Below are 24473 nucleotides of genomic sequence, written 5' to 3' on the forward strand. Positions count from 1 at the left end.
CCCAACTATGCAAAAATAAAAATGGCAAAAATAGTGTGGTGCCTTCTTCACCACTAAAAGATGACACAGGCCGACAAGACTTTTCTTGACCTTGACCCAAAATAAGAATAAATGAAAATCATGTAACGGGAGTTTTAATAAAAAAAAAACATTCTTAATTCTAAAAGTTAGGCAACTGGCCCGACACGGATTCAATGCGTGTTGCTTACATGGATTTATATTATTAATGGCGCACAGAGGGCTGTTTCTCTTTACAGAAGACTGGGTTTCTAGTGCTGACGGTGTTCTAGTGTTGCTTTTATTGAAGAAGAAGAAGAAGAAAATCAATTTTTACTCATGCCAATTCATAATAATTGATTTTATTAAGGTTTAAAATTTTTCTTTCTACACACTAAAATTATATGGGTGTTAAATTCATAAGTTAATAATGTAATTTTGTGTTCTTAACTCAAATGCTTGTCTTTATTTTGCCAAAACGATATCTTACAATTGGGAAAATTTCACTTAATCATGTATTTTTTTCCGCAGTCGTCAAAAACTATGTTATTATAAGCTTGTAGTTCAATAATAATATTATGTGCAATCTTTGGTCTAAATAAATTAAAATCAGACAGAAGTATGAACATAAATTAAATATGGTTTATTGGAGTTTATTTTATACAAAATAAAACTAAAAAAATTTTTTTAAATAAATAAATAAATCGTTAACTTTTCTTAATTAATTACATCTGTGCGAGTGCATAAATAAAAACATTGCTAGAATTTACTAGCCGCATCTTTAAAAAAAGTATGAATAAATTAGTTTTATGTTAGTAATCATCATGCTCCTAAGCTGGCACATAAACTCCATCATTTCCATTGTTACCATTATTTCCGTTATTGCCATTGTTTCCATTGTTACCCTCATTTCCATCATTTCCATCACTTCCGTTATTTCCATTATCACCATTGTTTCCATTATTTCCATTGTTTCCATTGGATCCCGTGTTTCCATCATTTCCATCATTGCCGTCTTCACCATTGTCGCCATTGTCTCCGTTATTTCCATTATTTCCATTGTTTCCGTTATTGCCGTTGATTCCATCAGCTCCATCGTTTCCATTATTTCCGTTGTTTCCATTGTCACCATTGTTTCCATTGTTACCGTTATTTCCGTTATTTCCATTATTTCCGTTAGTTCCTTCATTTCCATCGTTTCCATTGTTTCCATTATTCCCATTGTTTCCGTTATTTCCATTATTGCCGTTATTTCCATTATTTCCGCTGTTTCCATTATTACCATTGTTTCCGCTATCCCCTATGAGCCCATCTGCCCCATCCTGACCATTTTGGCCGTTCGCTCCCCAGAAGTGTGTGTGGAAGTGTTGTTCACCATCAACATTTTGCCAGTATTGAGATGAAGATGATGACGTGCCATGTTGAGGTAGTATTTGATTAGGGGACTGTTGCCCCCAGGGTTGGTATTGTGCTTGTTGCGGGTTAGGTTGATCGGGCGATTGTTGTGATAAGGGCTGGGAGAAGGGCACTGGCCCTGCAGGTCCAAATGACGGTGGTCCATATGGTGGATATGGCCCTGAAGGGTTGTAAGATGCTGGAGGTGAAAATAATGGTTTGAATAAGTATTGTAAAAGATGAATCCTTCCTCGAAATCCTAATGCATTTTTAGTTGATAATTCTTGAGCGGCATTGCTAGTCAAATCTGCAAAAAAAAAGGTATTAATCTCGTATTTCTAATTAGTTATTTCCTAATTTTTATTAATTTTTTTATCTCTTATTTTCCTTGAATTAATTAGTACTTATTATTCTTTGTAATCCAGGGAATATTGTCATTTTGCATGCAGAATTTGTTATATTAACTGCTTTGTGCTGTAATACTTGACTTCTTGTTTCAGTCAAAGAGACATCAATTAATGCAAATTTCCTATATTTTCTTTCAATTTGATAATAGAAAAAAATAAAAATTATTTTTGTTAGTTTTTCTTTGACTTAAAGATAATGAAAAATGAAAATAAATTTATTTTAAATATAATTAAAAGTTAATTAATAATAAGCTCAGACAATATACTTTGCTACATTAGATTTTTTAAATTAATATTTTCTGTAGTATCAAAATTAAAAGGAAATTTCCTTACCTGTTAGTGGTTCAGGGTGATAAATAAAAAGCTGTTTGGGCGCTGCCTTTGTGGGCAAAGCACTTGCGATGGTAACGAGCCCAAGAAGGGCGCTTGTAATCAAAACCTTCATCTAGCTGAGACAAGCTCTTCAGTCTGCACACTTGCAAGAACACTGATCAAGTTGATCTGCTTAAATGATGAGCCGCGGCCAAACAAGATCTCATTTTATAGCAGAGAATCTTCCACTTTCCACTGAAAAACATGTTTTGATTTAGAGAGACTAGACGCGAAAACTTGTAGGTACAGTTACCCTATGGAAATGAAAAGGAATCTCCTCGGTTTGTTCCACATCCAAAAACACACAGGATGCGCGAAAGTTGTGTGTTGGAGAAAACTAAAATTTGTAGACAAGCAGAGACTATCCCACCTTCTGATGAGTTTCCTTGGCTGTAGTTGAAAAAAAAAATGCGTCGGCTAGACTGCTGACAAAACGCGTTTATTGTTTAAAAAATTATATACCCAAAAAAAATTGTGTAAAAATTGCAAATATTTTTGTTCTCAAGTTGCATCATCGCGAAAGAAGTTTTTATAAAATTATTTTTATTTGTTTCTCTTAATTTGAGAATGTGCACCGATTTAGTTGCTAGATATTAATTTTTAATCTGAACAAAGCATTCATCCAAGATTTTTTCGACAGCAACTATAGGCAACCTGCGCAACAAGAGCGGAATAATCATACCTGACGACCGCCGACAGCCATCAATGCATGCATAATATAATTATTTGATCAAGATATTAAAATTAGCTGTAGTGCTGCAAGTTAAAGACATTGATTGATCTTTAATCTGGTCCAACCATTGCGGCAAAGCATTTATTAATTTCTGCCAATCATGCGCATGACAGTGCTTATTTCTCTTTTTTTGCAGACTTGAAAACTAATATTCCTACGATTTGGTTGATAATGTTAGCCAAACGGTTTTAGTTCATTTTTTTTATGGACTGTGAAGTAGGGCGCAAACCTCAAACTGGTTTCACTACCATACACTTTAGGGTCATTTCAACTTAAGAAAAATATTAAGCAAACTTTGCGCAATAAAATTAGTTTTTCTGAATTATTTTTTTACGTCAAGAAATTTTTGGCAAGTTTTATTTCATTTTTTTTCGTTAATGCATTATGATTTAAATATTTTTCATAATTCTCGGATGATCAGAACTGTGTTCAGACTAAAAATTAAAATGTAGCAACTAATTGGTATAAATTCTTGAATTAAGAGAATTATATAAAAATAATGTTATAAACACTATACGCGATAATGCAATTTAAGAATAAAAATATTTGCAATTATCACACAATTTTTTAGTATATAATTTCTTAAAAGAACATTTTCTTTTAAATGTAAAATTTTAAGAAATCTTAATTAATAAATAAAAACTAAAAGTATAAGGCTTATTCTGACCTTTTTCTTTTGTATATAAACACATTTTTTTATAATAAGATCAAATAAGATTATTATTTAATCATAAAAAGAGATTTTATTAACAAAACATAATACGGTATGAGCTTTACTAATAAGTTGTACACAAATTACTTGCAAGAAACAAATATAACCAAAAGCATATTTCTCTCCTGTGATAAAAAAAAAATAATTGTTTAAGTCTTTGTTTAAAAGATCCACCTGGTCCACGACTGTCTCGATTGTTGAGACCTGCCGCTAGGACTGGTCTTGGGTTGGCTCGTCACTTGGGGTCGTCGAGCTGCACTTGGCTGCTTGGCGCGCGGGGTTGCTGCTGTCTTCTTTACGACATTGTTGCTGCTGGGCTTGGCGCTTGAGGGTTGCACCCATCCTATAAGTCGCGAGGATAACCAGCCTTGCCCAGACTTGCTGCTGCTGCTGCTAATACTACCCTGACGTCGCGCTTGGTTAGCTCCAGTCTTCACCTTGTTCTGGGTCGCACCTTTCTTTCCGCAGTCGTATCCACAAAAATACCCACCGCTGTATCCGCTGTAGACGTTATTTCCATTGTTACCGTTGTTTCCATTGTTACCGTTATTTCCATTGTTTCCGTTGTTGCCATTACTGCCGTTATTTCCGTTGTTTCCATTATTTCCATTATTTCCGTTGTTTCCATTATTTCCATTGTTGCCATTATTTCCGTTGTTTCCGCTGTTTCCGTTATTTCCATTGTTCCCGTTGTTACCATTGTTGCCATTATTTCCATTGTTTCCATTATTACCATTATTTCCATTGTTGCCATTATTTCCAGCATTTCCATTATTTCCGTTATTTCCATTATTTCCGTTGTTGCCGTTGTTGCCGTTATTTCCATTGTTTCCATTATTGCCATTACTTCCGTTATTTCCGTTGTTTCCATTGTTTCCGTTGCTGCCGTTATTTCCGTTGTTGCCGTTGTTTCCGTTACCTCCGTTGTTCCCATTGTTTCCGTTATTACCATTGTTTCCGTTGTATCCATTAACCCCGTTACCACCGTTCACCCCGTTATTTCCGTTCAGACCATTTTGGCCAAAGTGGAAGTGGTTGTGGTGGTGAACTGGTCTAGGCAAGGATTGAGAGCCACTGCCGCCCCATCCACCAAAAATCCCGGTACCCCATCCTCCCGTACCCCAACTTCCAGTACCCCATCCTCCTGAGCCGCCCGCCCATGATGGCCAGCTGAGGGGCCGAAATGAGGGTAAATGCAATTTGTTCTTGTTAGTTGCTCTCTTGTTGCGGAGAAGGCTTGACGTCTCATCATTGTTTGCTGTGTTGTCTGCAAAAATGAAAAAAAAAAAAAGACCAAAATTTATAAAATTACAACTTTTCATAACTGTCCTATAAAATTGAAACATTGAACTTGAGAATTTTTACATTAAAAATATTTTAAATATTCGTTAATAAAATTTAGAAAATGAATTTTTCTTTGATTATTTATTTATCTCTGTTATCAATTTTCTTTACTTTGCTCATTTTACAGAATCTCTTACGAAAATTTAATATTTATATTAACAATATGGATCGATTTAATATTAGTTACAAATTGTGTTTAATATTACGTCAAATAGAAAACAAAGCTCAAAAAATATCTTTTAAACTTACAGTTCAACGAAAGATCAAGGGAATTCTCCTCCTGCAGCGCTGGAAAGGCACCGCTTTTGCCAAGTAGCGCTGGCAATACCAATAGAACCGCTGAAAAAAGCACTTTCATGCCGAGTGTGGAATATACAATCACATGAGGCGAAAGGTGGCAAAACTATTCTCGACGAAGGTGTGTTCCGCAGACTTATATAACCATCGGCATACCCCCATTGCCACGAAAAATTGCACGAGCAGAAAAATTGCTAAAAAAAAATGGAGATAGTTTTAATCTAGGAAAAAAATATTCGTCGTCTTCTGGGGAGTGTTACTTAATCCTTTCTCTCACTCTCAGACAGACGCGCGGGACCTTATTGGCCATTCGCACACGTAACTGGCGGCTCCAAACAAAAATTACCATTGTTGCGCTGCCAATAAGCAAGTTGTGATTTACGCAAGATTTTTAAAAAGCAAGACACTTTTTCGTGGTGTAAAAATACCAAGCCAATAATACTACGTGCAAAGTCGGTGGAAACCCACCATTGGATCAAATTAAACCTGTTTGCAAATGCTAGAGTTCCTATTTTGTTCAACCGCTTGTGAAATGGCTGAATTTGCAGCAGAGAGTAGCACACTTTCCATTTCTTAAAGTCCTTTGCCCATAAAAATGTGGCAACAGATATATTGACCATGCCTGTTAGCATTTCAAATTTTTTTTTTAATTTATTAGAAAATAACTTATTTTTAAACTTGCAAGTTTTGCAAATTGCAAAGTTTTATTTTAACATTTTTAATGTTTATTCTTTATTTAGAATTAAAGAACATTTGCACATCTTTTTTAAGTATAATTTATTCCTAGCAAGACGGCATTTGAATTTTTTTAAAGAACAACTCTTGTGAATACTTTTTTATATAAATTGTTCAATCGTTATTCAGCTCAAAGCACAGATATAATTGATTTTTCTGATAAAACGTCAGGAATGTGTAAATTTTAACATTCAGTGACAGGAATAACTAACTATTGCTGAATATAATATCATTTTCTTCTCAATCGATCTTTTATGAAAATCTGATTCCTTGTAAAATCCCCTCCTTCATCATCTGGAGCTGCTTTCTTAATTTTATTTCAGCTTTTATTTTCAGATTACATAAAGTTGCCTCATTTTGCGCCAAATCACTAGTGCAAATGACTATTGTTATCAATTTCTTTGATCTACATTTTCACTACAAAGTTGCAGTTGAACTCGAATCAAGAGGCGGGCCTTTGATTTGACCCAGCATATTTTCTTATGATATATCTGAGCATTATTTTCTAACTTATTTGCAAATAGGGGGTTCATTATAATTACAAAGATAAAATTGTTGTTTTTAAAGCATGCGCGCATTCTTAATTTTTTTTTATACTTACTATAATTTTTATTTTACATACCCTAGATGCAATTAAAAGCGTCATTGAAAAAGAAACTTGCAATTTCAAACTTTAGGAAATACTTTATTATTATTATTGTATATTTATCCAAATTGTAACATCACATTTTTTACATACAATTGTTTAAAACATTTATTTGAGAAAGAATTATTTATAATATGAAAACACACAGAATGATAATATTCAGTACAGACAGATTAAACATAATTAAGTAAAAAATTATTTCCGCTGTTCTGCGCTGTTCTAAGGGTTCCCACCAAATCCACCGCCGCCACCATAGTTGTTTAAACCTAGCCAATTCGCGATTGGTCCCTTAAAAAGTAAGTGTGCCAAAATTTTGGGTTTTTTCCCGCTCTTTTCTGGAGTTGCTCTTCGTTCGCGGTGCTTTTCTTAACGGTCTTAACGGCCGAATTTTTGCTGATCATTATTGGCGAGGCGAAGACACCGGCGCATCAATATTAAAGTAACTGCTCTCATGCTCTTCTTATATTTGGCAGTACTTTGGCAGTTGATCGTGAGACTGAATGAATCCCTTCTTCCCATAAGATGTAATTATTTATAACGTGGCCTAGTCAGAAAATGTGATCTGCGCTGCCCAATTGCGCGCAACAACTTTCTTACCTCTTAAAAGAGTGAAGTCATAAAATGCGCCTTGTCTAAAAAAATTGATGCCCGCGTGATTTCTCCTCAAGCTCTAATATTCTAAGAAAAAAATTATACATTGATGTATTAAATGAAGGGAATCTCTTAAACTTAAAAACACATCCTCCTGTTGTACAGGTTTACAATTTTTACTATTATGTGCGTGTTACAATAATTATTAAGAAAAAGCACTAAATTAGCTACCAAAGTAAATGAAATTTTCTATCGTTTCTGTTATCATGTGGATTTACCGCGGTGGCCTTATTATTTTGTTTGTTTGTAATATAATGGGGTTTTTAGCAGACATCTCCTAGTTGTGATACCCTTTCTCTCTCCCTTTCTTTATTTCAAAAAAATTAAAACATATTTGATAGAGAAAAATAAATAATAATCACTCCATTGCAAAAGTAATAACTGAAATCAGTGAATCGCAATTAGATGGCGTTCCCATTTTGGTGAAAAATATACTATTCTTCTCAATGTTTACAGATTTGTTAATATTGTATGAACAAAAACAAATCTCATTTCTATTAAGAAATTAGTAACTTTTATGACTGGTCGTTTGTTTTTGCCTCTAGCTGACTGACATACCGCGGCTAACAAGCTTTTTACCTGATGCCTGTCAGCGCATTCTGAATCATCCTAATCAAAACGCTGAGAACGAAGAGCAAAACTGGTTTTGTTGGTTTTTCAGCCGCTCTTTTTGTGAAATAATCCGCGATCAGGCTATTGGCTTCAAATTTATGGTGCTTGATTATAATACTTAAAGTGTGTTTCTTTATGGGATGCATCAATCGCACTCAAAACATGATGTGTGTTGAAATGAACATAGATTTCTCAATATCCTTATAAATTGAATAACCCAACGTGCCGATTGAGTGCGAAAAAATGTAAAAAAAAGCGCAGCCGTGAAAATGTTCCTAGGCACAAAGGAAACCCTTGCGGCTATGAAATTTGAAGTCGATTGTTACACAAAATAATTTTGAACGGCAAAACCAGAATGTGTGCTAACTCCTAATTTGGCTGTTTGGCAGAAATCACTTGATTGGAGAAAAAGGAGTAAGACTAGCCACCACTATAAGGATTTCACTCCATGTATAATAATTATTTAAAATCAAATAAGCGATTGAAATGGTCACATCGAGTAATATTGCCGTGAGAATAAAAGATCGCATGATTGATTTTATTTTTATTTTTTAGGGTCCAGGCCAAGATAAAGTGTTTTCAGCCTGTGCCCTTTATTAGTGGTGCAGAAGGCATCACCCAATTTTAAATTTTGTGTTGGGACTCAACATTATTTAAAAATCATCATTTTTGCTGGCATATGATGACGAACAAAGCTGAAAACTTAAAACGAAAGAAAAAGGATTAAGAAAGGATGGTTGGATTTGGGTTGGGGTTGTCGAAGGTCAGATTTTGAAATTTTGGTGTTAAAAGGAGTTAAACTTCGTAATTTTAATTTGAATTTGTTGTGTTTATTTTTAATGTTTGCAAGTTGAAGATGAAAAAGATTTTTTTTTCATTTGTTGTTTTTTTTTTTAAACTTTTGTGCTGGAACTGCAATTTTTTCCTCTGTTTGGAATTATGGTTAGATACCATAATTTTATGTTTTGCGTGTTGAATAATTGTGTGTTCTCCTTGCACCACAGTTTCCCTAGAAATATTTAGGGAGAATGATGTACTGTTCAATAACATCGAAATCAAATTAAAAATATTTTCTGTTCGCTGGGTAAATAAAAAAAGGAAAAACTTTCCCCGTCAACATGGTTGGTGTATTCGTTCACGGTGTAGAGCTGCCCTTCTTTTACACGCACGTTTACAAGACGTTTAAAAGAGGTATAGCTCTAACGCGCTAGGCCTGCACGCATAATATGCGGTTTTTACACCTTAAAGATATGCGTATAATAATCATACTACTAAATTCGTGTTTTAAATATTTCACTTCAATCAAATTAAAATGCTTATGAGGGCAACCAGCAAAAGATTTATTGAAACATTTAAATAATGCTATATAAAAATGATTGGAATGAATTACAATATTTTTTCCACTCTCATATTGAAAGCAACAGGAAATACGAAGTGTGTTTAAGAGTTAAAAATAGATTAAATATTGGATTTCTGATTATTTTGTGAGATCTACAGAATTTTCTACCGCAAGCTTGTGGTTTTAAGTTCGACAAATTTTTTGTTTAGCCATTTCAACGTATTTTGGTCTATTTGCATTTGATAATCCACTTTGTCATGGACTCTTTCGACAATCTGGCATTTTTGTTGCTTCCGCTTTGAGGCAGCTCGAGATATCCTTTGCGCTCCAACTTGATGGTGACGGCAACATTTGGCTTGGGTGGGTCGATGGTCCACAGTGTGGATACTTTTTCGCTCCTGCTGAAGCTCTGGGAAGAAGAGTACACGTTTGAGCCAATTGGTCCCCAAACGCCTTTGCCGTAAACGTCTTTGATCTCATAATAGGTTTTGTCTCCGAAGATGACCGGAGTGATGATCCACTTGGACTTTTTTATATTTTTTGAGTTAAATTCCTTGTAGCCAACAGCGTAGCCCTTGGAAAAGGACCGCAAGTACAACAAGTAGGATGGCTTTTGCTCGTTGGCAATGGTGCACTGCTTGTTGTTCCATGACTGCGAACTGCTGTCACCATCATCATCGTCGTCATCGTCAGCAGCATTAGCCGGGTCAAAAATCGCCAATACTAGCATCAAGGCTAGCACGGCTCTCAGCCAAAGTTTCAATTTCAGCATCACCTGCAAATTTAAATATAAGAGTCAGCATTTTTTTAAATTAGTTTTTCTAACCACGGCTTTTTTTATTCATTTTGTGACTCAAATAATCAATTATTTTTCTGCACTTCAAGCAGAACAGTTATAAAAATATTCTGCTAAAGTTTTTTCACCATATATGCGCAAAAATTTAGGCATGGCCTAGAAGTAGATAAAATGATTTGTATTTAAATTTGATCAAATTATGAAATTTATATATTTGTTTTTCATGTTCTAAATTTAAAGTTAATATAAAAAAATTACTATTAATCATGGCAGAAATATCTTCTCCATATATATATAATTTTAATTTACTTACTGCAAAAGGAACGAATCACCAGCCTCACCAGCCGTCACAGTCGGAAATGATTTATTTCAACATTTTAGGACTTATTTTATTTTATAAATTTATCAGCTTTCAGTAAAAAGTATATACATGTATCTGATAATGCGCGTTTATTTTTACCATAATCTAATCGTAGCATAAATAATCATGCAGCTGCATGAAGCCCTGATATAAATAACTTTTTTAATCTAACTTCCTTACTGATTATAAAAAGCGTGTCAAACAACGATTAATTAGAAAATCTAGTTTTGCTGTGTTTTTTTCTTTTTTCAATGAAAAAGGTGATATTATGTTGGGGCTTAAATTTTCCCAACATATGCAGCGATTGTGATTTTTTCCTGTTTATTATAGAGTATTCTGAAGCTGTTCTGAAGTTCAGAAAAAAAAATCGTTTTAAATCTCCATTGCATTTTTAGCTCTTGTTGTTTAAGCAATTGATTATTTAAAATGCATTTTTTTTGTGGCGACGACTTTCTCCATCAGTTATTTAATAAAACAGTTTAATTAAATGGTGTAAATTGCTATGTTTGGAAAAAGGTTTTTCAATTTTTCTATTTGTAAATTGATGACCCGCTGTTAAGCCACATTTTTACACACCATCGAGAAAGTCTCAAGGCCAACTTTCTTTGCTTGTCTGAGAATGTCACATAATCAAGTTCATTGGGTTGATTAAACAACCTATTAGCAAAATCGAGGAAAGAAATCAGCAATGGGGAAATGGCTCGTTAGTGTTTATTTATTTCTCTACAGAAAGTGCGGAGTGTGATAGCGGCCACTTGCTTTTTCAAAACCCGTATGACCAATTTTGCTGTATTAATTAAACCCGTTCGCTTTGCTAATAAAATTTTTTTTATTCGACGAGATATATATTATAGTAGGCTATTTTTTTATTTGTAGATGAGCAGAACCTTGACAAACAGGAAGTCAGCATCAAAGTCTTTAAAGAAAATGTCTAGACCCGTGGGTAATATATTCCAGATATTTGTCATCCATGATGGACATCTTTGTGTTGCAGTATGGTTGCTATTTTATTTTTAAACTTTGCTGGTCTCCTCGATGTCTTGTTTACTAAATATTTTACAGGGTGTATAATACTAATTTCTAATACACTGTCATCCCTCATGTTTGATCTTAGACAAGTAAATAAATATTAATTAGTTCCATTGGTATTTTCATATATTTGAATATAGTTTTTCTCTTCATGACATTTGTGATAAATTATATTATCTATATTATTATTTTTTATTTCATCTACATTTTGTATGTATGGAGTAACATATTTTTGACAAAAATGGTTTTTTGTATTGGCAAATAATTTTAAATGTTATAAAAATATACACATGTTATAAAACAAATACAAATTTTTGAAATTCTTAACTTTCCAACTGCATGAAGCTTTGATAAAACACCACATTTATCCACGTCTTTGTTCCACTCCCCAGATAAGCTTTCCAAGTATAACCACTATTTCCTATACCGACAATATATAATGTTAATTTTATTATAACTTTTAGCACAACTGAAATTCAGCAATAAAATTCAAATTTTCACTTTTTGAAAGTTTCTTCCAATTTCATTTCTTTTAACGAACAAAATCCTACCATTTTATTTTTAATTTACCAGTAGTTAAATAAAATTGATTTACAAATTTATTTTTTCTTAAATATCACGTAATTTTTAGTTACAAATTGTGATCTATCTCAAAGGCCATTGCTGCCCATAACAGCATAATTATATATAATTTGAATTTATTACAAATTTGATTTTTAATGAATTGAGAAATATTTAAAAATAACTCTTTGAAACTTTCAACTAAAAATTATTTTAATTAACAATCTTTGATAGTAATTGAAACAATTTATTCGATTTATTCCAGCAGTAGTATAGGGTTTTCATTTTAATTAGTATCATGCTATATAAGTTTTATCATTATATCACGTAAAAATATTATGAAATTTTACAAACAACGAAATTTTACACTCCTTAATGTTTCCACATCTCGTAGGAGATTTCACTATCGCGCTTCACCATCTACCCAAATGATTTTGATAGACTCTCTAGCAAAAAAAAAAAAAAAAAAAAAAAAAAGCATTTTCAGGCCAGCCACATTTTTTGAGCTAGTCAGATCGAAAGCAATAACCTATATTTTCAAGAACCACTTTTCATAGAAGCTGAGTGAGACATTGCATGCTACTTCCTCATTTTTTTTTCTTTTTTGTTAGCCGAGACAACCCAGACGCTTTTTGCAAGCAACTCAACAACAGGGGGACTTGCATAAGATCGCTTAATATTTTGTATGAGCTTTGATAGCTCATGTAACTTGTTTTCCTGTTTCTTTTTTTTTAACTGTGTAGTTTGTAGTACTATCAGCGCATAATTATCATACCATTATAAACTTTTAAATGTGCAAACTAGCTCTAAAAAGAGGATAATTATAGAGAAACTCTCTCGCAAGTTTTTTTATGCGAGAAAAAATTGATATTATAAATAGGAGGAAATTCATGGAAAAAAATGTCCCTTGGGCAAATCAAGTACATTGTGTTTTGGGTTTGTGCTTAGATACCCACATAAAATTTAATGGCCGTTTTTAGTTTGCAAACGAGTTGTTGATATTTAGTCTAACGATCAAGCTATTTGACTTTCAAAGCGATATGGGCGATGGAGTGGAAATAAAAATGTCTCCAAGAGTTGTTGATATTTAAATGTTTAGAAGTGTCTTCAGAAAAACAAGAAAGGCAACAACAAATTTTTTACCTATGACCTATGAATGAATGTTATCATCTTTGTCTTTAGCTAAATTGTTTACGAAAAACATCAAGGGCAGTGAAATGTAGCGGGATCGTAGGCGAAAACTCGCTCTTATGCCTCGCGGACACTGCGCTTTGAATGTGACAAGCCGCTTGTTTCTTTTTAGCGTCTCCTCAATTTCAGTGGCCTATAGCTGTGAAGTTTGCTAACAAGAATATTATAGAGATAGGCAGTTAATTTCAGGTTTCCTCAGGCTGTTGGTGCTAGACATATAATTAATGAATCGAAGATTTTGGCTAATTGATTGTGGTGTTATGGTAATAGAAAAATTTCGCAACTAATATTTGGTCGTTTATAATTGCAAAAGGAGCCTCTACATAGTTGAGAAAAGATAAAGTCATAAATCTAAATCACAGAGATAAATATCTGGTATTCGATGAGGAGTGTGTTATGCACAAAAAAGTTACAAAATATTACCCAAAAAAAATTATTACCCACTGTGAAAATTCTTGAATTTATATAAATACAATATAATACCTAAAAAATAATTATGCTAGTCCATCCGTTTTGTTCTGCGTTTTATTTTTATTTCACAGAAATACTTCATTATTTGCTGTAAGCAAACTCCAGGAGCTACAAAGCGATAGCTGCTTTCGTGGTTTGTAAATGTATCATTATGTTTAAATCCTATAGGGCGTGTCTGAGAACTGTCCGGTTTATAAAGATAAAAATGTATTATGTGCCTTGTTTGTACTGTGATTGATTACAATTTATCACAAGATCAATCGTGGTATAAATCATGCAAAAGAAACGGAAACAAAAAATTAAACAGGATTAATTAGGAACATAATTAAGATCAAGCACTGGGTCTAAATGGTTTTAAAGAATGGCGCCTTTGCTGTAACTAAATTTATTGTGACCCCAAGATAGACCCGGCGCCTCATAACGATTTTCAAATTTCTCGTCTCTTTAGTGGTTCTCATAAAAAGTAAGGCCAGCATCCTTTTTTTCTGGGTCCAACGTAAATGTGACTGTCGATTGAAAAAAAGAGATGTTTTTTATCTGTGCCAAATATCAGAGTTGTTCTGCAAGTTACAAACCGGCTAGAGCGGACCTAGCCCTAATGGTAAAAGTAGATAATCAGCAAGTTGTTTTCACGCAAATCCGACGCAAACTTGTGTTATAAAAGGTGGGCAGCCAAACTAAAATCTCTTCTGTGGTAAATCGATGAAAATTTTTAATGTAATATTTCATCATATAAAAATTGTTGAAAATTATATTTTAACTTCTAATTATCTGCTTAGAAAAAAATAACAACCAGCCTTTCTTTTTCTGTATGTCGAGACATAAATTATTTATCATTTTATTTATAAAGCTAATTAAGAAAGTGAAAATTGCTTTAATTGTATAATAATTGCATAATTATATATGTACTTAATAAAATTATAAGTTTCTAATGTGGAGAAATAAATTAAAAGAAAAATATTGTTCCTTATCAAAATCAAAAGGTTGTTGAAGCTGCCCAAAGTAATGCAAGATTATTAAGAAATAAATACATTGTAATTCTAAGCATCTATTATAATAAGTTAAAGCAAGAAATAAAACTATAGGCCAAAAAATTTTTTTAAAAAAACTACACCACTTATGGCACATATTTAAAAACCGAAGCCTTATAAAGAAATTAAAAAAAATTAAATTGCATAGTAAAGGTATAATTAACTTTGAAAAAATGTCGTTATTTTGGTTATTTTTGGACACACACAATCTTTTGCGTGATCTCTAAACAATACCCCATCTCCATATTAAAATTTCTCCATTGTTCAACTGTCAAAATATTTTTCATTGTTGATATTATGTGATTTTGTTTGGCATTTCAATAATACCTCAACAAATTCAAACTTTGAAATTCACCAGTGGCCGTTGATTCTTGAATTGAGTAGAAATTCGCAAGCAAAATGTTGCTGGCTTCTCGGGTTTGCCGTCTGAGAGTCAGCCAAGCAAATCTCTGCATTCATTTCTCCAAGAGGTTATAAAGTGTTTTCCCTTTTATTTAGTTTTAAAGAACTTTTGTTTTTTCAAAAAAAATTCTTGTAGCGCTTGCGTTTTAAACTGGTGAATTTTCAGACAGAAAAATGAATCAGCAGCAGGAGATGATCCGCGGAAGCCAACAAGGCTTCCGTACAAAGAGACGCAAAAAGTTGTGATTTTGGGTGCTGGAATCGCAGGCTTGTCCGCTGCTCAGAGACTTGCTAAGTACGGCTTCAAGAAAATCACAATCCTTGAAGCCTCAAACAGGTATTTTATTTCAAAAGAAATTTTATTTTCTAATTTCTCGACATTTTTAACAGGGCTGGAGGTCGCGTGAGCACTAGTTTGATCGGAGGCAGTGTGCTGGAGCTCGGCGCGCAGCAATTTGAAGATGCCAACTTGGCCAACAGCGCCGTCACCTTGGCGGCCAGGGAGGAGTTGATTAAGGGACCAAAACCTCGTCTGCAGGCTGCCTTTGGCCACATTTACGCATCTGACGGGCGCTCCATCGCACCCAACGTCGTGGACGCCGCCAGAACTGCGTTTGCAAATGCGCTGGCCAAAGTGAGACCAACGGCCAACACATCTCTGCACGACGGTCTTCAACGAGCCCTCAAGAATGAAGTGATTACAGTGGAGAGTCACGAACAGGAAGACGCAAAACGCGTCCAGGAAGCTCTGATGCTTGCCCTGAGAGGCATCGTCGGGGAGGATTTGCAGCTCGTCAGTTCCGAGCACATTCAGGTACATTTTACCAACAGATTTAAAACAATTTCAGGGGGAAAATAATATTAATGAACATCATCAATAGAAAATTTGTGGTCAATCCCTCCATAGGCTCTAATTTATGTTCATAAATGATTTTTTTTTTAATAGAAAGTTACAATTTGTCATTAAATTTTTAACAACTTTAAAATTAAAAGCTAAAAATTTGAAAAATATATTAATCAGGCAATTGCTGAACATAAAAATTTATATAAAACCTCTCATATAGCTTTAGGCATTTTGATGTACCTAATTAAACATACTTTGATTAAAATTTCAGACGCACTCCATCATTCCTGGGGGTCAAATGAGTTTCCCCGAAGGAGGAGTTTCATTGATCTCTCCTCTTCTCCGTGACCTGCCCGCCAACAGCCTCAAATTAGATCACCCTGTGTGCACCGTTCGCTGGGGCAGCACCCTCGAGCCTGACGACCCAGCACCGGCCAAGGTTGTTTGCTGCTCAGGAGAGGTCGTGCCGGCTGACTTTGTGCTCTTCACCCTTCCATTGGGCGTCCTCAAACAGCACGCCCTACGACTGCTGCCCAACATCCCTCGAAAGAAACTGGATGCCATCAGCAAGCTGGGTATTGGTCGCTCCAATGTGCTCTGCCTGGAGTTCGAAAAGCCCTTTTGGGTACCCAGTACTGGAGGAGAAGTGGTGCAACTTGCATTCAGCAAACAGCAACACAAGAAGAACGGTCCACCTGAGCCAGACCAGTGGTTCGAATGTTTGACGAGTCTCAAGGAGCTGTCGGGCAACTCTAGAGTTCTGCATGGCCTTGTTACCGGACCTGGCGCAGTCCAACTTGAGGAGCTCAGTGACGAGCAGGTCATTGAGGATGTAACACGGCTGCTGCGTCAGCACACAGGCAACCCTTTGATTCCTGAGCCTGTCAGGGTGGTGCGTTCTGCCTGGTGTGGCGACCCCGACTTCCTTGGCAGCTCCACTTTCCTGAGCGTCAGCGCTCGACCCGAGCACATCAAGACTTTGGCCCAGCCCATGTGCGAGGAAGACGATGCAGACCGACCTGTGGTCATGTTTGCTGGCGAGGCTACCAACGAAGCCCATCTTGGAACCTTGCACGGCGCGCAGTTAAGTGGAGTCCGCGAAGCCGACAGGATCATCTCTACTGTTGCTCACATGGAGAAGTGTTGCCCACCCAAGCCTAAAAAGTAGTTTGGTTCATATTTAAAAATAGTTATAAAAGTTTTCATTTAGAAAGAACGTGATTTTTATTGTTATTTATCTCCTTTTGGACTTGAGAAGCATCTAAATTCCAAATAGTTTAGACAAGTCTTTGAAACTTTTTCCTTCGAGGATGACATCAGTCATTTGTCTTGAGTAAAATTTCTCAAGGATGAACACTTTGAGGCACAATTTCTTTTTAGCGACAATCACACTCAAGTGAAGTTGCTTTTGTTTTCCTGCAATTATATTGGCAAATTAATAAAAAAAAAAAAATTTAAATTATTTAAATATGCAACCTTTAAATGAACTTTCAATCTTCTCCAATGCTTCACTAACAATTTTCTCGTCGCTTTCCATTTCATCAGGAGATGGCACGCCTTTGCCAGTCATTTTGCATTTGGTTGCTTTGCAGATGCAGACAAATCCTTCAGTGATGTGTTCGAAGAAGTCGAGCTCCACTTCATCAACATGACTGAACGGGCTAGTGATTCCTTTTACGAAAAAAAAATTAAAAATCAATAGTTTGTTAACACATATAATACCAACCTTCTTGAAATATGCTGATCAATGTATCCGAGTTTATGGCTAAAATTTCCCATAAATACTCTTCAAGTGCAGATACTGGAAGTAAGTTTTCAAGTGCCACCTCATAAAGTTTGCGCAAACATGTGCTGGGACCGATAATGCAGTAATTATGCTCTTTTGACCTCATAGGCCAAATGCTCTTAGCAGCTTCAAGGTTTTGTTGTAAGAGAAGCATGTGAGTCAGTTTTAATACTGTCTTTCCTACCAATATCATGTCTGGATACTGTAAAAATTGTATGAGGAAAATATGACATTTTTATTCAAAATGACACTTACGTTGGAGACAATGCTGAACAACTCCCACGTAGCTGGACTAATCACACGAAGAGCAGGGCCAATCATTGAAATCTCAGGGACATTTCTGTTTTCTGCCGTTTTGAGCAAGTGCTCAACCAGGGTAGTTAAAAGCTTTCGTGCATCAGCCCTCTGTCCGCTAACCAATAATTCCATGGTCGAGTAGGCTAGGAAAGTCAGGGCCAAAGATTCAAACTCATCTCCAACTATTGCTCCTTCAGAAAGAAGCCTACAAATAACATATGATCATAATTTAAGATTTAAAGCTGTTAACTTGAAAATTACCTATGAATTTTAATATGGCAACCATGGTTGGAAAAATAAGTCAATTTTTCAAAAGTTCCGAACCAAATTTTTTCCACCTTTGAATCCATCAAATATTTACTCCAGATTCTTCTTTTCCACATCAAGAGTGGCCTCAAGATGCTGACCAAGTTATGCTTGCAGCTGTTGATGTCAAGATTGTATTCAAGGACAACTTCAAGCTGTTCTGCAATGGCCTCAGACTCAAAGTTGGATTTAGTCAATAAGTGCAATAAGTGTTCTTGGACGCAAACAAGAGTCGAGTAGGACGAACATAGAGCAAGGATTTCTGGAAGCCATTCTTGGTGCTGACTAACAACCTGCTCGACCATTTCCAAAGCAAACAGCATGTGACAGTGTTTCTCTATGGCCATCATATCATGCATTTCAGCTAAATAGATCAGCATTTGCAGCAGGTCATCCTTCTGCAGACCTTCAATAGTGGCGTAAGAGTAGGCAATGCAGTGAGTTTGCTGTTTTCCATCTGCCAAGTCAACCAACAGTCTGGAGGTGATTTTTGCGTCAATCTCTTTGATAGTGGCCTCTAGCTTTTTGGTGTCCTCTCGGAAGAATGCAATTTTCTTTTTAATTTTTGTCACCATCAAGAGGAATCCATGCAGCTTGTTGGGTGACGCTCGGTCCAGTTCATCGAGAATTGTTTTCAGGGTGGAGGCAACATGGCTCTTGTTGACCATTGCGGTAGCACACTCTGCAGCTTGTTTTCGTACCAGCCAATTTGGGTGCTCCAAAAGCTGCCAGCAGTAGTAGCAGATGTCGTTGACCAACTGACCTTGGTCTGCAGTCCACATGGAGGGTGGCCCAGGTGTTAAGTGCTGCAAAAAGCCAAGGATGGCACAAATGACACCCTCATCTGGCACATTGCAGCAGGGCACCATCTGGGTGCACAAAGTTTGGCCTAAAATTTAAACAACAAATAATTACCAGTATTTTTCAGTTGAAAAAAAGATTGATTTAATTTTTAATTTTTACCTTCTTCCGGTAGTGTCGGGGGATATTTTATGATGGCCAGGACTTGGGTAAGTAGGTAAGAGGACCGGACAAAAACATCTTCCAAGAGTCCATTACCCATCATGTCCCAATCCGCCTCTTCCTGCTCGGAAGCCAAAACCATGATGCACTCAGGATTGAACTCATCCTCCTTCAAAGGCTTCGATTTTCTCTGAGACACAATTTTCTTGACAAATGCGCCAAAAAGTTGCATAGCGGCATTCCTGAGAAAGTCGAAAATTAACCAACTAATTAAAATTATCTTATTTGAAGACACTTACTTTACTCCCCAGTCATCAGCATTTAAAAAGTATATTGCCATCTGCGCAATATTCTCCAAGTGGCAGTTTATGTGCTGACCAATACTTGCATCCGAGACCAGTGTATACAAAACATGCATCTTTCTTGTCTTCACACTGTCCACTAACGCAGTCACTTTACTTCCATCCTCTGTTTCATTTCCACCCTTTGAGTCATCAGTTGGAGCAAGGAGTTTCTCAATAGTATCATGAAGAAGTTCTTTCTCTTGGTCAGTATCTGACGCTACAATTTTTTGAATCGCGACTGCCAGTCCAGCAGATCTACGACTCAGAGGAGGAGCATCAGAGCCAGTCATGCATAAGGTGGACATTAATTTATCTAGCATTTTCTTGGGAATGTCCTTTCCTGCATATTATAATTAAAATGATTGATTAAATTAATAAATAAAAAAGCTGGATTTTTAACCTAAGATGGAAGTATTCTTGACAAAGTTTCCCAGAACAAGCCCTGATGCTTCAAATGCACCTTTGTGCCTGCACTTTTGCAATACATTCATAATCACCATGCTGCAGCGCCACAAAATTTCGTCCGATGCATTTTGTACGCAGAACAAATATCCAAGCTGGGAAACAAGCTCAGTGCACGTCTAAAAATGCAAAATGTTAAAAATTGACTTTAGTAGGATAAAAGGTAGCTTACTTTGAGGTTGAGCCAAGCACAGTTTAAAGCATACTGGAACTGAGGTGTCAAATGGAGGGACTTGCTATCCAAAGAGTAGTTCTCATCGATTTCTGCCTCTATAGACCAATCCATGTCTTCAAAGGATGATGCAAACTCTACAACCAAAGTCATTTTAAAAAGGATAATCAAATAAATTTTCCTTGCTATCATACCTTGTGTTGAAGATTTGGCATTCATCACTTTCAAAAAGTGATCCGTCACTTCTTCGATTAGACTAAGAATGTTAACTAGGCACTCTTGGGACACATCTGGCTTCTTTTCTAGGTTAAATATGTGAGAAACTGCATCTAAGCAGCCATATATTGGTCCATTTTCAAGAGCCCCTTTTAAAAGATCACCTTTGAGGATGGACTTGAATTTCAAATGTAAATTAATTATGTGGAAAAAAACAAAATATGCTTACAAATTCAGAGAGGGCTTGTTGGAGAAGCAAATTCAATGCTTCCTCTATTGGAGTTTTAGTGATTTTTGCAACTGTAGCAAATAATTGAGCCCCTCCAGACACGACATAAAACTTGTTGGAACTGCACAAAAGAAGGGCTTCCTTGGAGACACCAGGAAGAGAAACAGCAGACATGTCAAAATCTTAAGTATTTTTTTGTTAATACAAAGAGCAAAAGTTTAATTATAGCTTACCTCGCTGTGAAGCAAGGATGTAACTAGACATCACTTGGACATCATCATCAGGAGAGAGGCTGCATTTTAGAGTGGCTTCAAACATTTCAGAGTCAAGAAATAAAAAGCATCCCTCCGACTGCATGACTTTAATTAGTTTTTCTGTCTTTGCCTGTATTTCAAATAATTAATGAGATAGAATTTTTATCTTTGCAAAATTAATCACACCTTTAGGCTGTTCTCCGGAGGCACAAAAGCACAGAGCACATTTTCATAGAGATACAGAGATGTGTATGTTCTTTGGTAGCTGAATCCTAGTTCGATACCAGCAAGGATAAAATCTCTGAGCCACTTAAAGAAACTCATGATAGGAGCAGTGCTTTGGTTTGCACTCAGAAGAAAATCTTTTTTTGGTGAATTCTTCAGGACTGAAATCAGCAATAAATTGAAAATAAAAATTCTATATTTGTTAATTAAAAGCCCTACCCTGCAGCAAAAAGTCCCGTAAGCAGCCAAAGAACACTAGAAAGGTGCCCATATAAATATTTCGAGAAGGCCGGGATGCAATAGTGATATTGTCCTTCAAGAATTCCTTTACTAGATATAACACTGTCTCTAAAGTTTGCTGCTTTTCCATCAGTTGGGCTACAAAGTTGTAACCCACGCAGAGAGAGATTAGAGCTCGGTTTCTGGTCAGCAACTCATCAGCTTGCAAACCAGCGTCAATGACTCGGCCTCCTTTCTCATCAGTAATAGTCAATAGGTCCTAGGTTATCAGTATTTTGTTTAATTCGAGAAGATTAAAAACTAAAGAAAATACTTTCAAAGTGAGCACTCCTTCTTTCCGCAACGTATTCAGAAGAACCATGTGCGCATGCAAATCTAACACTTGCAGATTTTTAGCCACATCTGGATACTTCTTCGACAAAGCAGGCAGCCAGTAGTTAACCAAACCCATGTGATGGCTGGTGAAAAAAATATTAGTAAATCTGTCAGGATATTATGAATTTTGTAATTACTTCCTGTTGGCCAAGCTAGCCTCAATCACTGGAACAAATTCTCTTACAAACTGCTCTTTGCTCAATCTCTCCAAGCAAGCTCTGAAGACGTCGGAGCAAGAGGATCTCAACTCATTAAACTCCAAAGATTCCGCCAGACTAGCAGCAAAACTCGGCATGCCACCCTTCTTTTTCACAATTCTCTTGATCTAATGGTCAAATGTTATTACTGAATGACAATGAACTTCAGAGTATTTACATCCAAATCCTGCCAGTGAGGGATCAACTTTGCCAGTATTTGCAGTTTTCTTTTGTTTTTCCAAGGTAATTCTCTCAAGACAGCCTCAGTAAAATCAAAATCCAGCATTTCCGGGTCTTTTATGCGATTTTTTATGTTAGCAAAAGCTATCCTAGAATAATTATAGTTATTAGTCAAAAGCAAAAGTTTCAAATAAAATGAAAATAATTTACTTTGACAAGTTATGCAGGTCCAATAGTTTGGAAAAAATGCCAGAGTCCCAAAAACTGCTATTCAAAATCCACATTGATCTTCGGATACCATTCAGAACGTCGTCTGCCAGGCGGATGTTGTGTGTTTCTAGAATTTTATATTGATTACGGAATACTGCTGAAGGCAACTTTATTTTCTCACTCATTGGTACACTGACAAAGAAAATGCAAGTTTCAAGCCACCCGTGCCAATTCTTTACTGCCAAAGGATGGTACCTTGTGGCAGGGCACAATAGTGACCGTTCGATCACATTAAAGAAGCATGCAAACGCCGACCACTCTGGAAAAGAAAATTTTAATGATATTAATATAAAAGTACTAGTCACCATTTAAAAAATTTAATATTTTACCTTCATATGAATCAGCATATATTTCTCTTGATGATGGAGATTCCATTGCACCGTGGATTAAGTGCAGTTGCAAGAAAATACTATGCCAGTATCTCTGCTCAACCAAGTTCTCTTCGTTCCAGTTGAACTCTTTCCTGATTACAGCATAAGGGTCTTCAAAAATACTCTCAAAAATTTCTAGCATGATGTCTGGTGCTGAAATTTGATTCTTTAATTACACCAAACTTTAAGATGAAGTTTTTCACTAACAATTAACCCTTTTGAACTGGACCTTGAATCCATCGTCAGGGCCCTTGCAATGGCACTCTAGCTCGTGTCTGCAGCTTTTCGCACCCTTGTCTAGACGCATTTTTGAAAAGCACTCCGCAAAGTCCTCAGGCTCTTTTTTCAGAGATGACTTAAACTCATGAAAATCTTCGGCACTGACCATCTCTCGTTTGTGGTACCTTCGCTTGCTTCGAGCTCTACTTGGACCGGCCAGGTACATCTGATGCTTTTTAAGTTGGTCTCTAAGTGCGTTGGTCTGCTGCTCCAACATGTCTTTGCGGCAGTTGAGGATTCGCATCAGGTAGTGCATTCTTTGCAGACGAGCGTAGCAATCAGTGTTTTCATCCATGTTCTCGTAGTTGGGTGCCTTGCCCCAGTGTATCATGCCATTGGACCAATGCTCTATAAAAAATTCATTGATAGCAATACTTAAAAATAAATTAAATAAGATATACTTGTGTACATATTGCTGAGAGCGCTGGTAGATGAAACTAAAAACTGAACACTTTTTTTCACTCCAACAACTGCAGGTATAACGTTGAAAAGAGCCAAAGAGGCAACCTGGGTCACTGGACCTCTTTTGAGGGTGATAAAATCCAAGAGAACTCTGCTGAGATCAAATACAGCATCAATTGCCGCTTCTTCAAAATTCCTGGCTTCATCGCCACTTAGAGGTTGAGGACAATTTTGAATAATGCCCTTTGCAGAAATTAAAAGTTAATTATATGGGTTTCAGTTAAAAAAAAAATGAAAGTTTACTCTCAGGACAGGCAGTGGGTCAGCATCTGGCTGCTGCAATTTTGCAGTGGCATCTTTGAGGAATGTCAATAGAGTTGAAGATATTATCGCATCATCCAAAGGCAGCGAATGAGTTTCCTCTTGAACTTCCTGCGGCTCCTTCTTCTCAGGTTTGCCTTTTTTCCTAGAGCACTTTGGCATGCTTGCAAACTATGAATTTTCCAATCTACAGACTGAAAAATAAAGAATGATATCAAGTGAGTTATGGTTGCAAAAATATATTTTTTTACTGGTTGTACTTGATCAAAAATTCAGTGCTCAATAATATACACGGCACATGAATCAAAAATCAAATTGTTAACTTAGGTCACCTTTTTCAACACGTTTGATAAGATTCCGCAGAAGAACGAAAGGTTAAATAGAAAGTTTGAATATCGGAGTTTATCGAGTTGAATTTCGATATAGATTTAAACAAACGTAAGGTAAAAAAATAGTGAATTCAAAAAGATATTTTCTTACCACATGCCGGTTTTCACTCAAGATCAACAGGACATTCGACGGATAAAGCTTGAAGCATGATTCTACCATGCCGTGGGCCCCGATTGGCTGGTTATTTCAATGCAGCCAATCAGAACACTTTTCTTTGGTGGGATTTTTAAAAAACTTTGGTTCCGCCCACTAAATCCTCAGAATAGGT

General features: G+C 36.0%; 5 protein-coding genes across 5 annotated transcripts; 1 reads left to right on the forward strand and 4 right to left on the reverse strand.

The window, feature by feature from the left end:
* Window positions 1–736: 736 nt before the first annotated feature.
* LOC132203319 (putative uncharacterized protein DDB_G0286901) lies at window positions 737–2244 on the reverse strand. Its single transcript, XM_059630995.1, has 2 exons — window positions 2133–2244; window positions 737–1699 (listed from the first exon to the last, which is right to left on the reverse strand). The coding sequence occupies exons 1-2, from the start codon at window positions 2242–2244 to the stop codon at window positions 828–830; spliced, it is 984 nt and encodes a 327-aa protein (XP_059486978.1). The 3' UTR covers window positions 737–827.
* Window positions 2245–3777: 1533 nt separating this feature from the next.
* LOC132203320 (probable serine/threonine-protein kinase clkA) lies at window positions 3778–5351 on the reverse strand. The gene is made up of 2 exons (XM_059630996.1): window positions 5210–5351; window positions 3778–4883 (listed from the first exon to the last, which is right to left on the reverse strand). The coding sequence occupies exons 1-2, from the start codon at window positions 5316–5318 to the stop codon at window positions 3778–3780; spliced, it is 1215 nt and encodes a 404-aa protein (XP_059486979.1). The 5' UTR covers window positions 5319–5351.
* A 3483-nt stretch (window positions 5352–8834) lies between these two features.
* Window positions 8835–10426, reverse strand: LOC132203211 (uncharacterized). Its single transcript, XM_059630814.1, has 2 exons — window positions 10350–10426; window positions 8835–10015 (listed from the first exon to the last, which is right to left on the reverse strand). The coding sequence occupies exon 2, from the start codon at window positions 10010–10012 to the stop codon at window positions 9470–9472; it is 543 nt and encodes a 180-aa protein (XP_059486797.1). The 5' UTR covers window positions 10013–10015; window positions 10350–10426; the 3' UTR covers window positions 8835–9469.
* Window positions 10427–14911: 4485 nt separating this feature from the next.
* On the forward strand, window positions 14912–17908 carry LOC132203269 (peroxisomal N(1)-acetyl-spermine/spermidine oxidase-like). The gene is made up of 4 exons (XM_059630921.1): window positions 14912–15150; window positions 15249–15419; window positions 15473–15896; window positions 16198–17908. The coding sequence occupies exons 1-4, from the start codon at window positions 15080–15082 to the stop codon at window positions 17092–17094; spliced, it is 1563 nt and encodes a 520-aa protein (XP_059486904.1). The 5' UTR covers window positions 14912–15079; the 3' UTR covers window positions 17095–17908.
* On the reverse strand, window positions 17116–24368 carry LOC132203268 (uncharacterized). The gene is made up of 24 exons (XM_059630919.1): window positions 24296–24368; window positions 23798–24009; window positions 23494–23737; window positions 23021–23440; window positions 22772–22966; window positions 22564–22701; window positions 22383–22509; window positions 22171–22321; window positions 21933–22120; window positions 21734–21878; window positions 21400–21679; window positions 21142–21341; window positions 20935–21085; window positions 20702–20883; window positions 20451–20649; window positions 20257–20393; window positions 20023–20203; window positions 19578–19962; window positions 19279–19520; window positions 18271–19204; window positions 17968–18214; window positions 17653–17914; window positions 17403–17597; window positions 17116–17342 (listed from the first exon to the last, which is right to left on the reverse strand). Exons 2-24 carry the CDS (start codon window positions 23975–23977, stop codon window positions 17188–17190), a joined length of 5538 nt encoding a protein of 1845 aa, XP_059486902.1. The 5' UTR covers window positions 23978–24009; window positions 24296–24368; the 3' UTR covers window positions 17116–17187.
* Between the last annotated feature and the right edge of the window lie 105 nt (window positions 24369–24473).

Source organism: Neocloeon triangulifer, unplaced genomic scaffold (genome assembly GCF_031216515.1).
Source record: "Neocloeon triangulifer isolate White Clay Creek 2 clone unplaced genomic scaffold, ASM3121651v1 ptg000017l, whole genome shotgun sequence".
NCBI classification, from domain to species: Eukaryota; Metazoa; Arthropoda; class Insecta; order Ephemeroptera; family Baetidae; genus Neocloeon; species Neocloeon triangulifer.

What these genes read in the sequence shown, in the direction of transcription:
- LOC132203211 (XM_059630814.1), bottom strand. Translation starts at nt 10,012, where the DNA reads ATGCTGAAATTGAAACTTTGGCTGAGAGCCGTGCTAGCCTTGATGCTA.
- LOC132203268 (XM_059630919.1), bottom strand. Translation starts at nt 23,977, where the DNA reads ATGCCAAAGTGCTCTAGGAAAAAAGGCAAACCTGAGAAGAAGGAGCCG. An exon ending in AACAAGCCCTCTCTGAATTT is followed by an intron (nt 20,650 to 20,701) that starts GTAAGCATATTT and finishes TTGAAATTCAAG; the next exon opens with TCCATCCTCAAAGGTGATCT. An exon ending in CCCGACACTACCGGAAGAAG is followed by an intron (nt 19,205 to 19,278) that starts GTAAAAATTAAA and finishes TTTAAATTTTAG; the next exon opens with GCCAAACTTTGTGCACCCAG.
- LOC132203320 (XM_059630996.1), bottom strand. Translation starts at nt 5,318, where the DNA reads ATGAAAGTGCTTTTTTCAGCGGTTCTATTGGTATTGCCAGCGCTACTT. An exon ending in CCTTGATCTTTCGTTGAACT is followed by an intron (nt 4,884 to 5,209) that starts GTAAGTTTAAAA and finishes TCATTTTTGCAG; the next exon opens with ACAACACAGCAAACAATGAT.
- LOC132203319 (XM_059630995.1), bottom strand. Translation starts at nt 2,244, where the DNA reads ATGAAGGTTTTGATTACAAGCGCCCTTCTTGGGCTCGTTACCATCGCA. An exon ending in TCACCCTGAACCACTAACAG is followed by an intron (nt 1,700 to 2,132) that starts GTAAGGAAATTT and finishes TTTTTTTTGCAG; the next exon opens with ATTTGACTAGCAATGCCGCT.
- LOC132203269 (XM_059630921.1), top strand. Translation starts at nt 15,080, where the DNA reads ATGTTGCTGGCTTCTCGGGTTTGCCGTCTGAGAGTCAGCCAAGCAAAT. An exon ending in TGCATTCATTTCTCCAAGAG is followed by an intron (nt 15,151 to 15,248) that starts GTTATAAAGTGT and finishes GTGAATTTTCAG; the next exon opens with ACAGAAAAATGAATCAGCAG. An exon ending in TCAGTTCCGAGCACATTCAG is followed by an intron (nt 15,897 to 16,197) that starts GTACATTTTACC and finishes TTAAAATTTCAG; the next exon opens with ACGCACTCCATCATTCCTGG.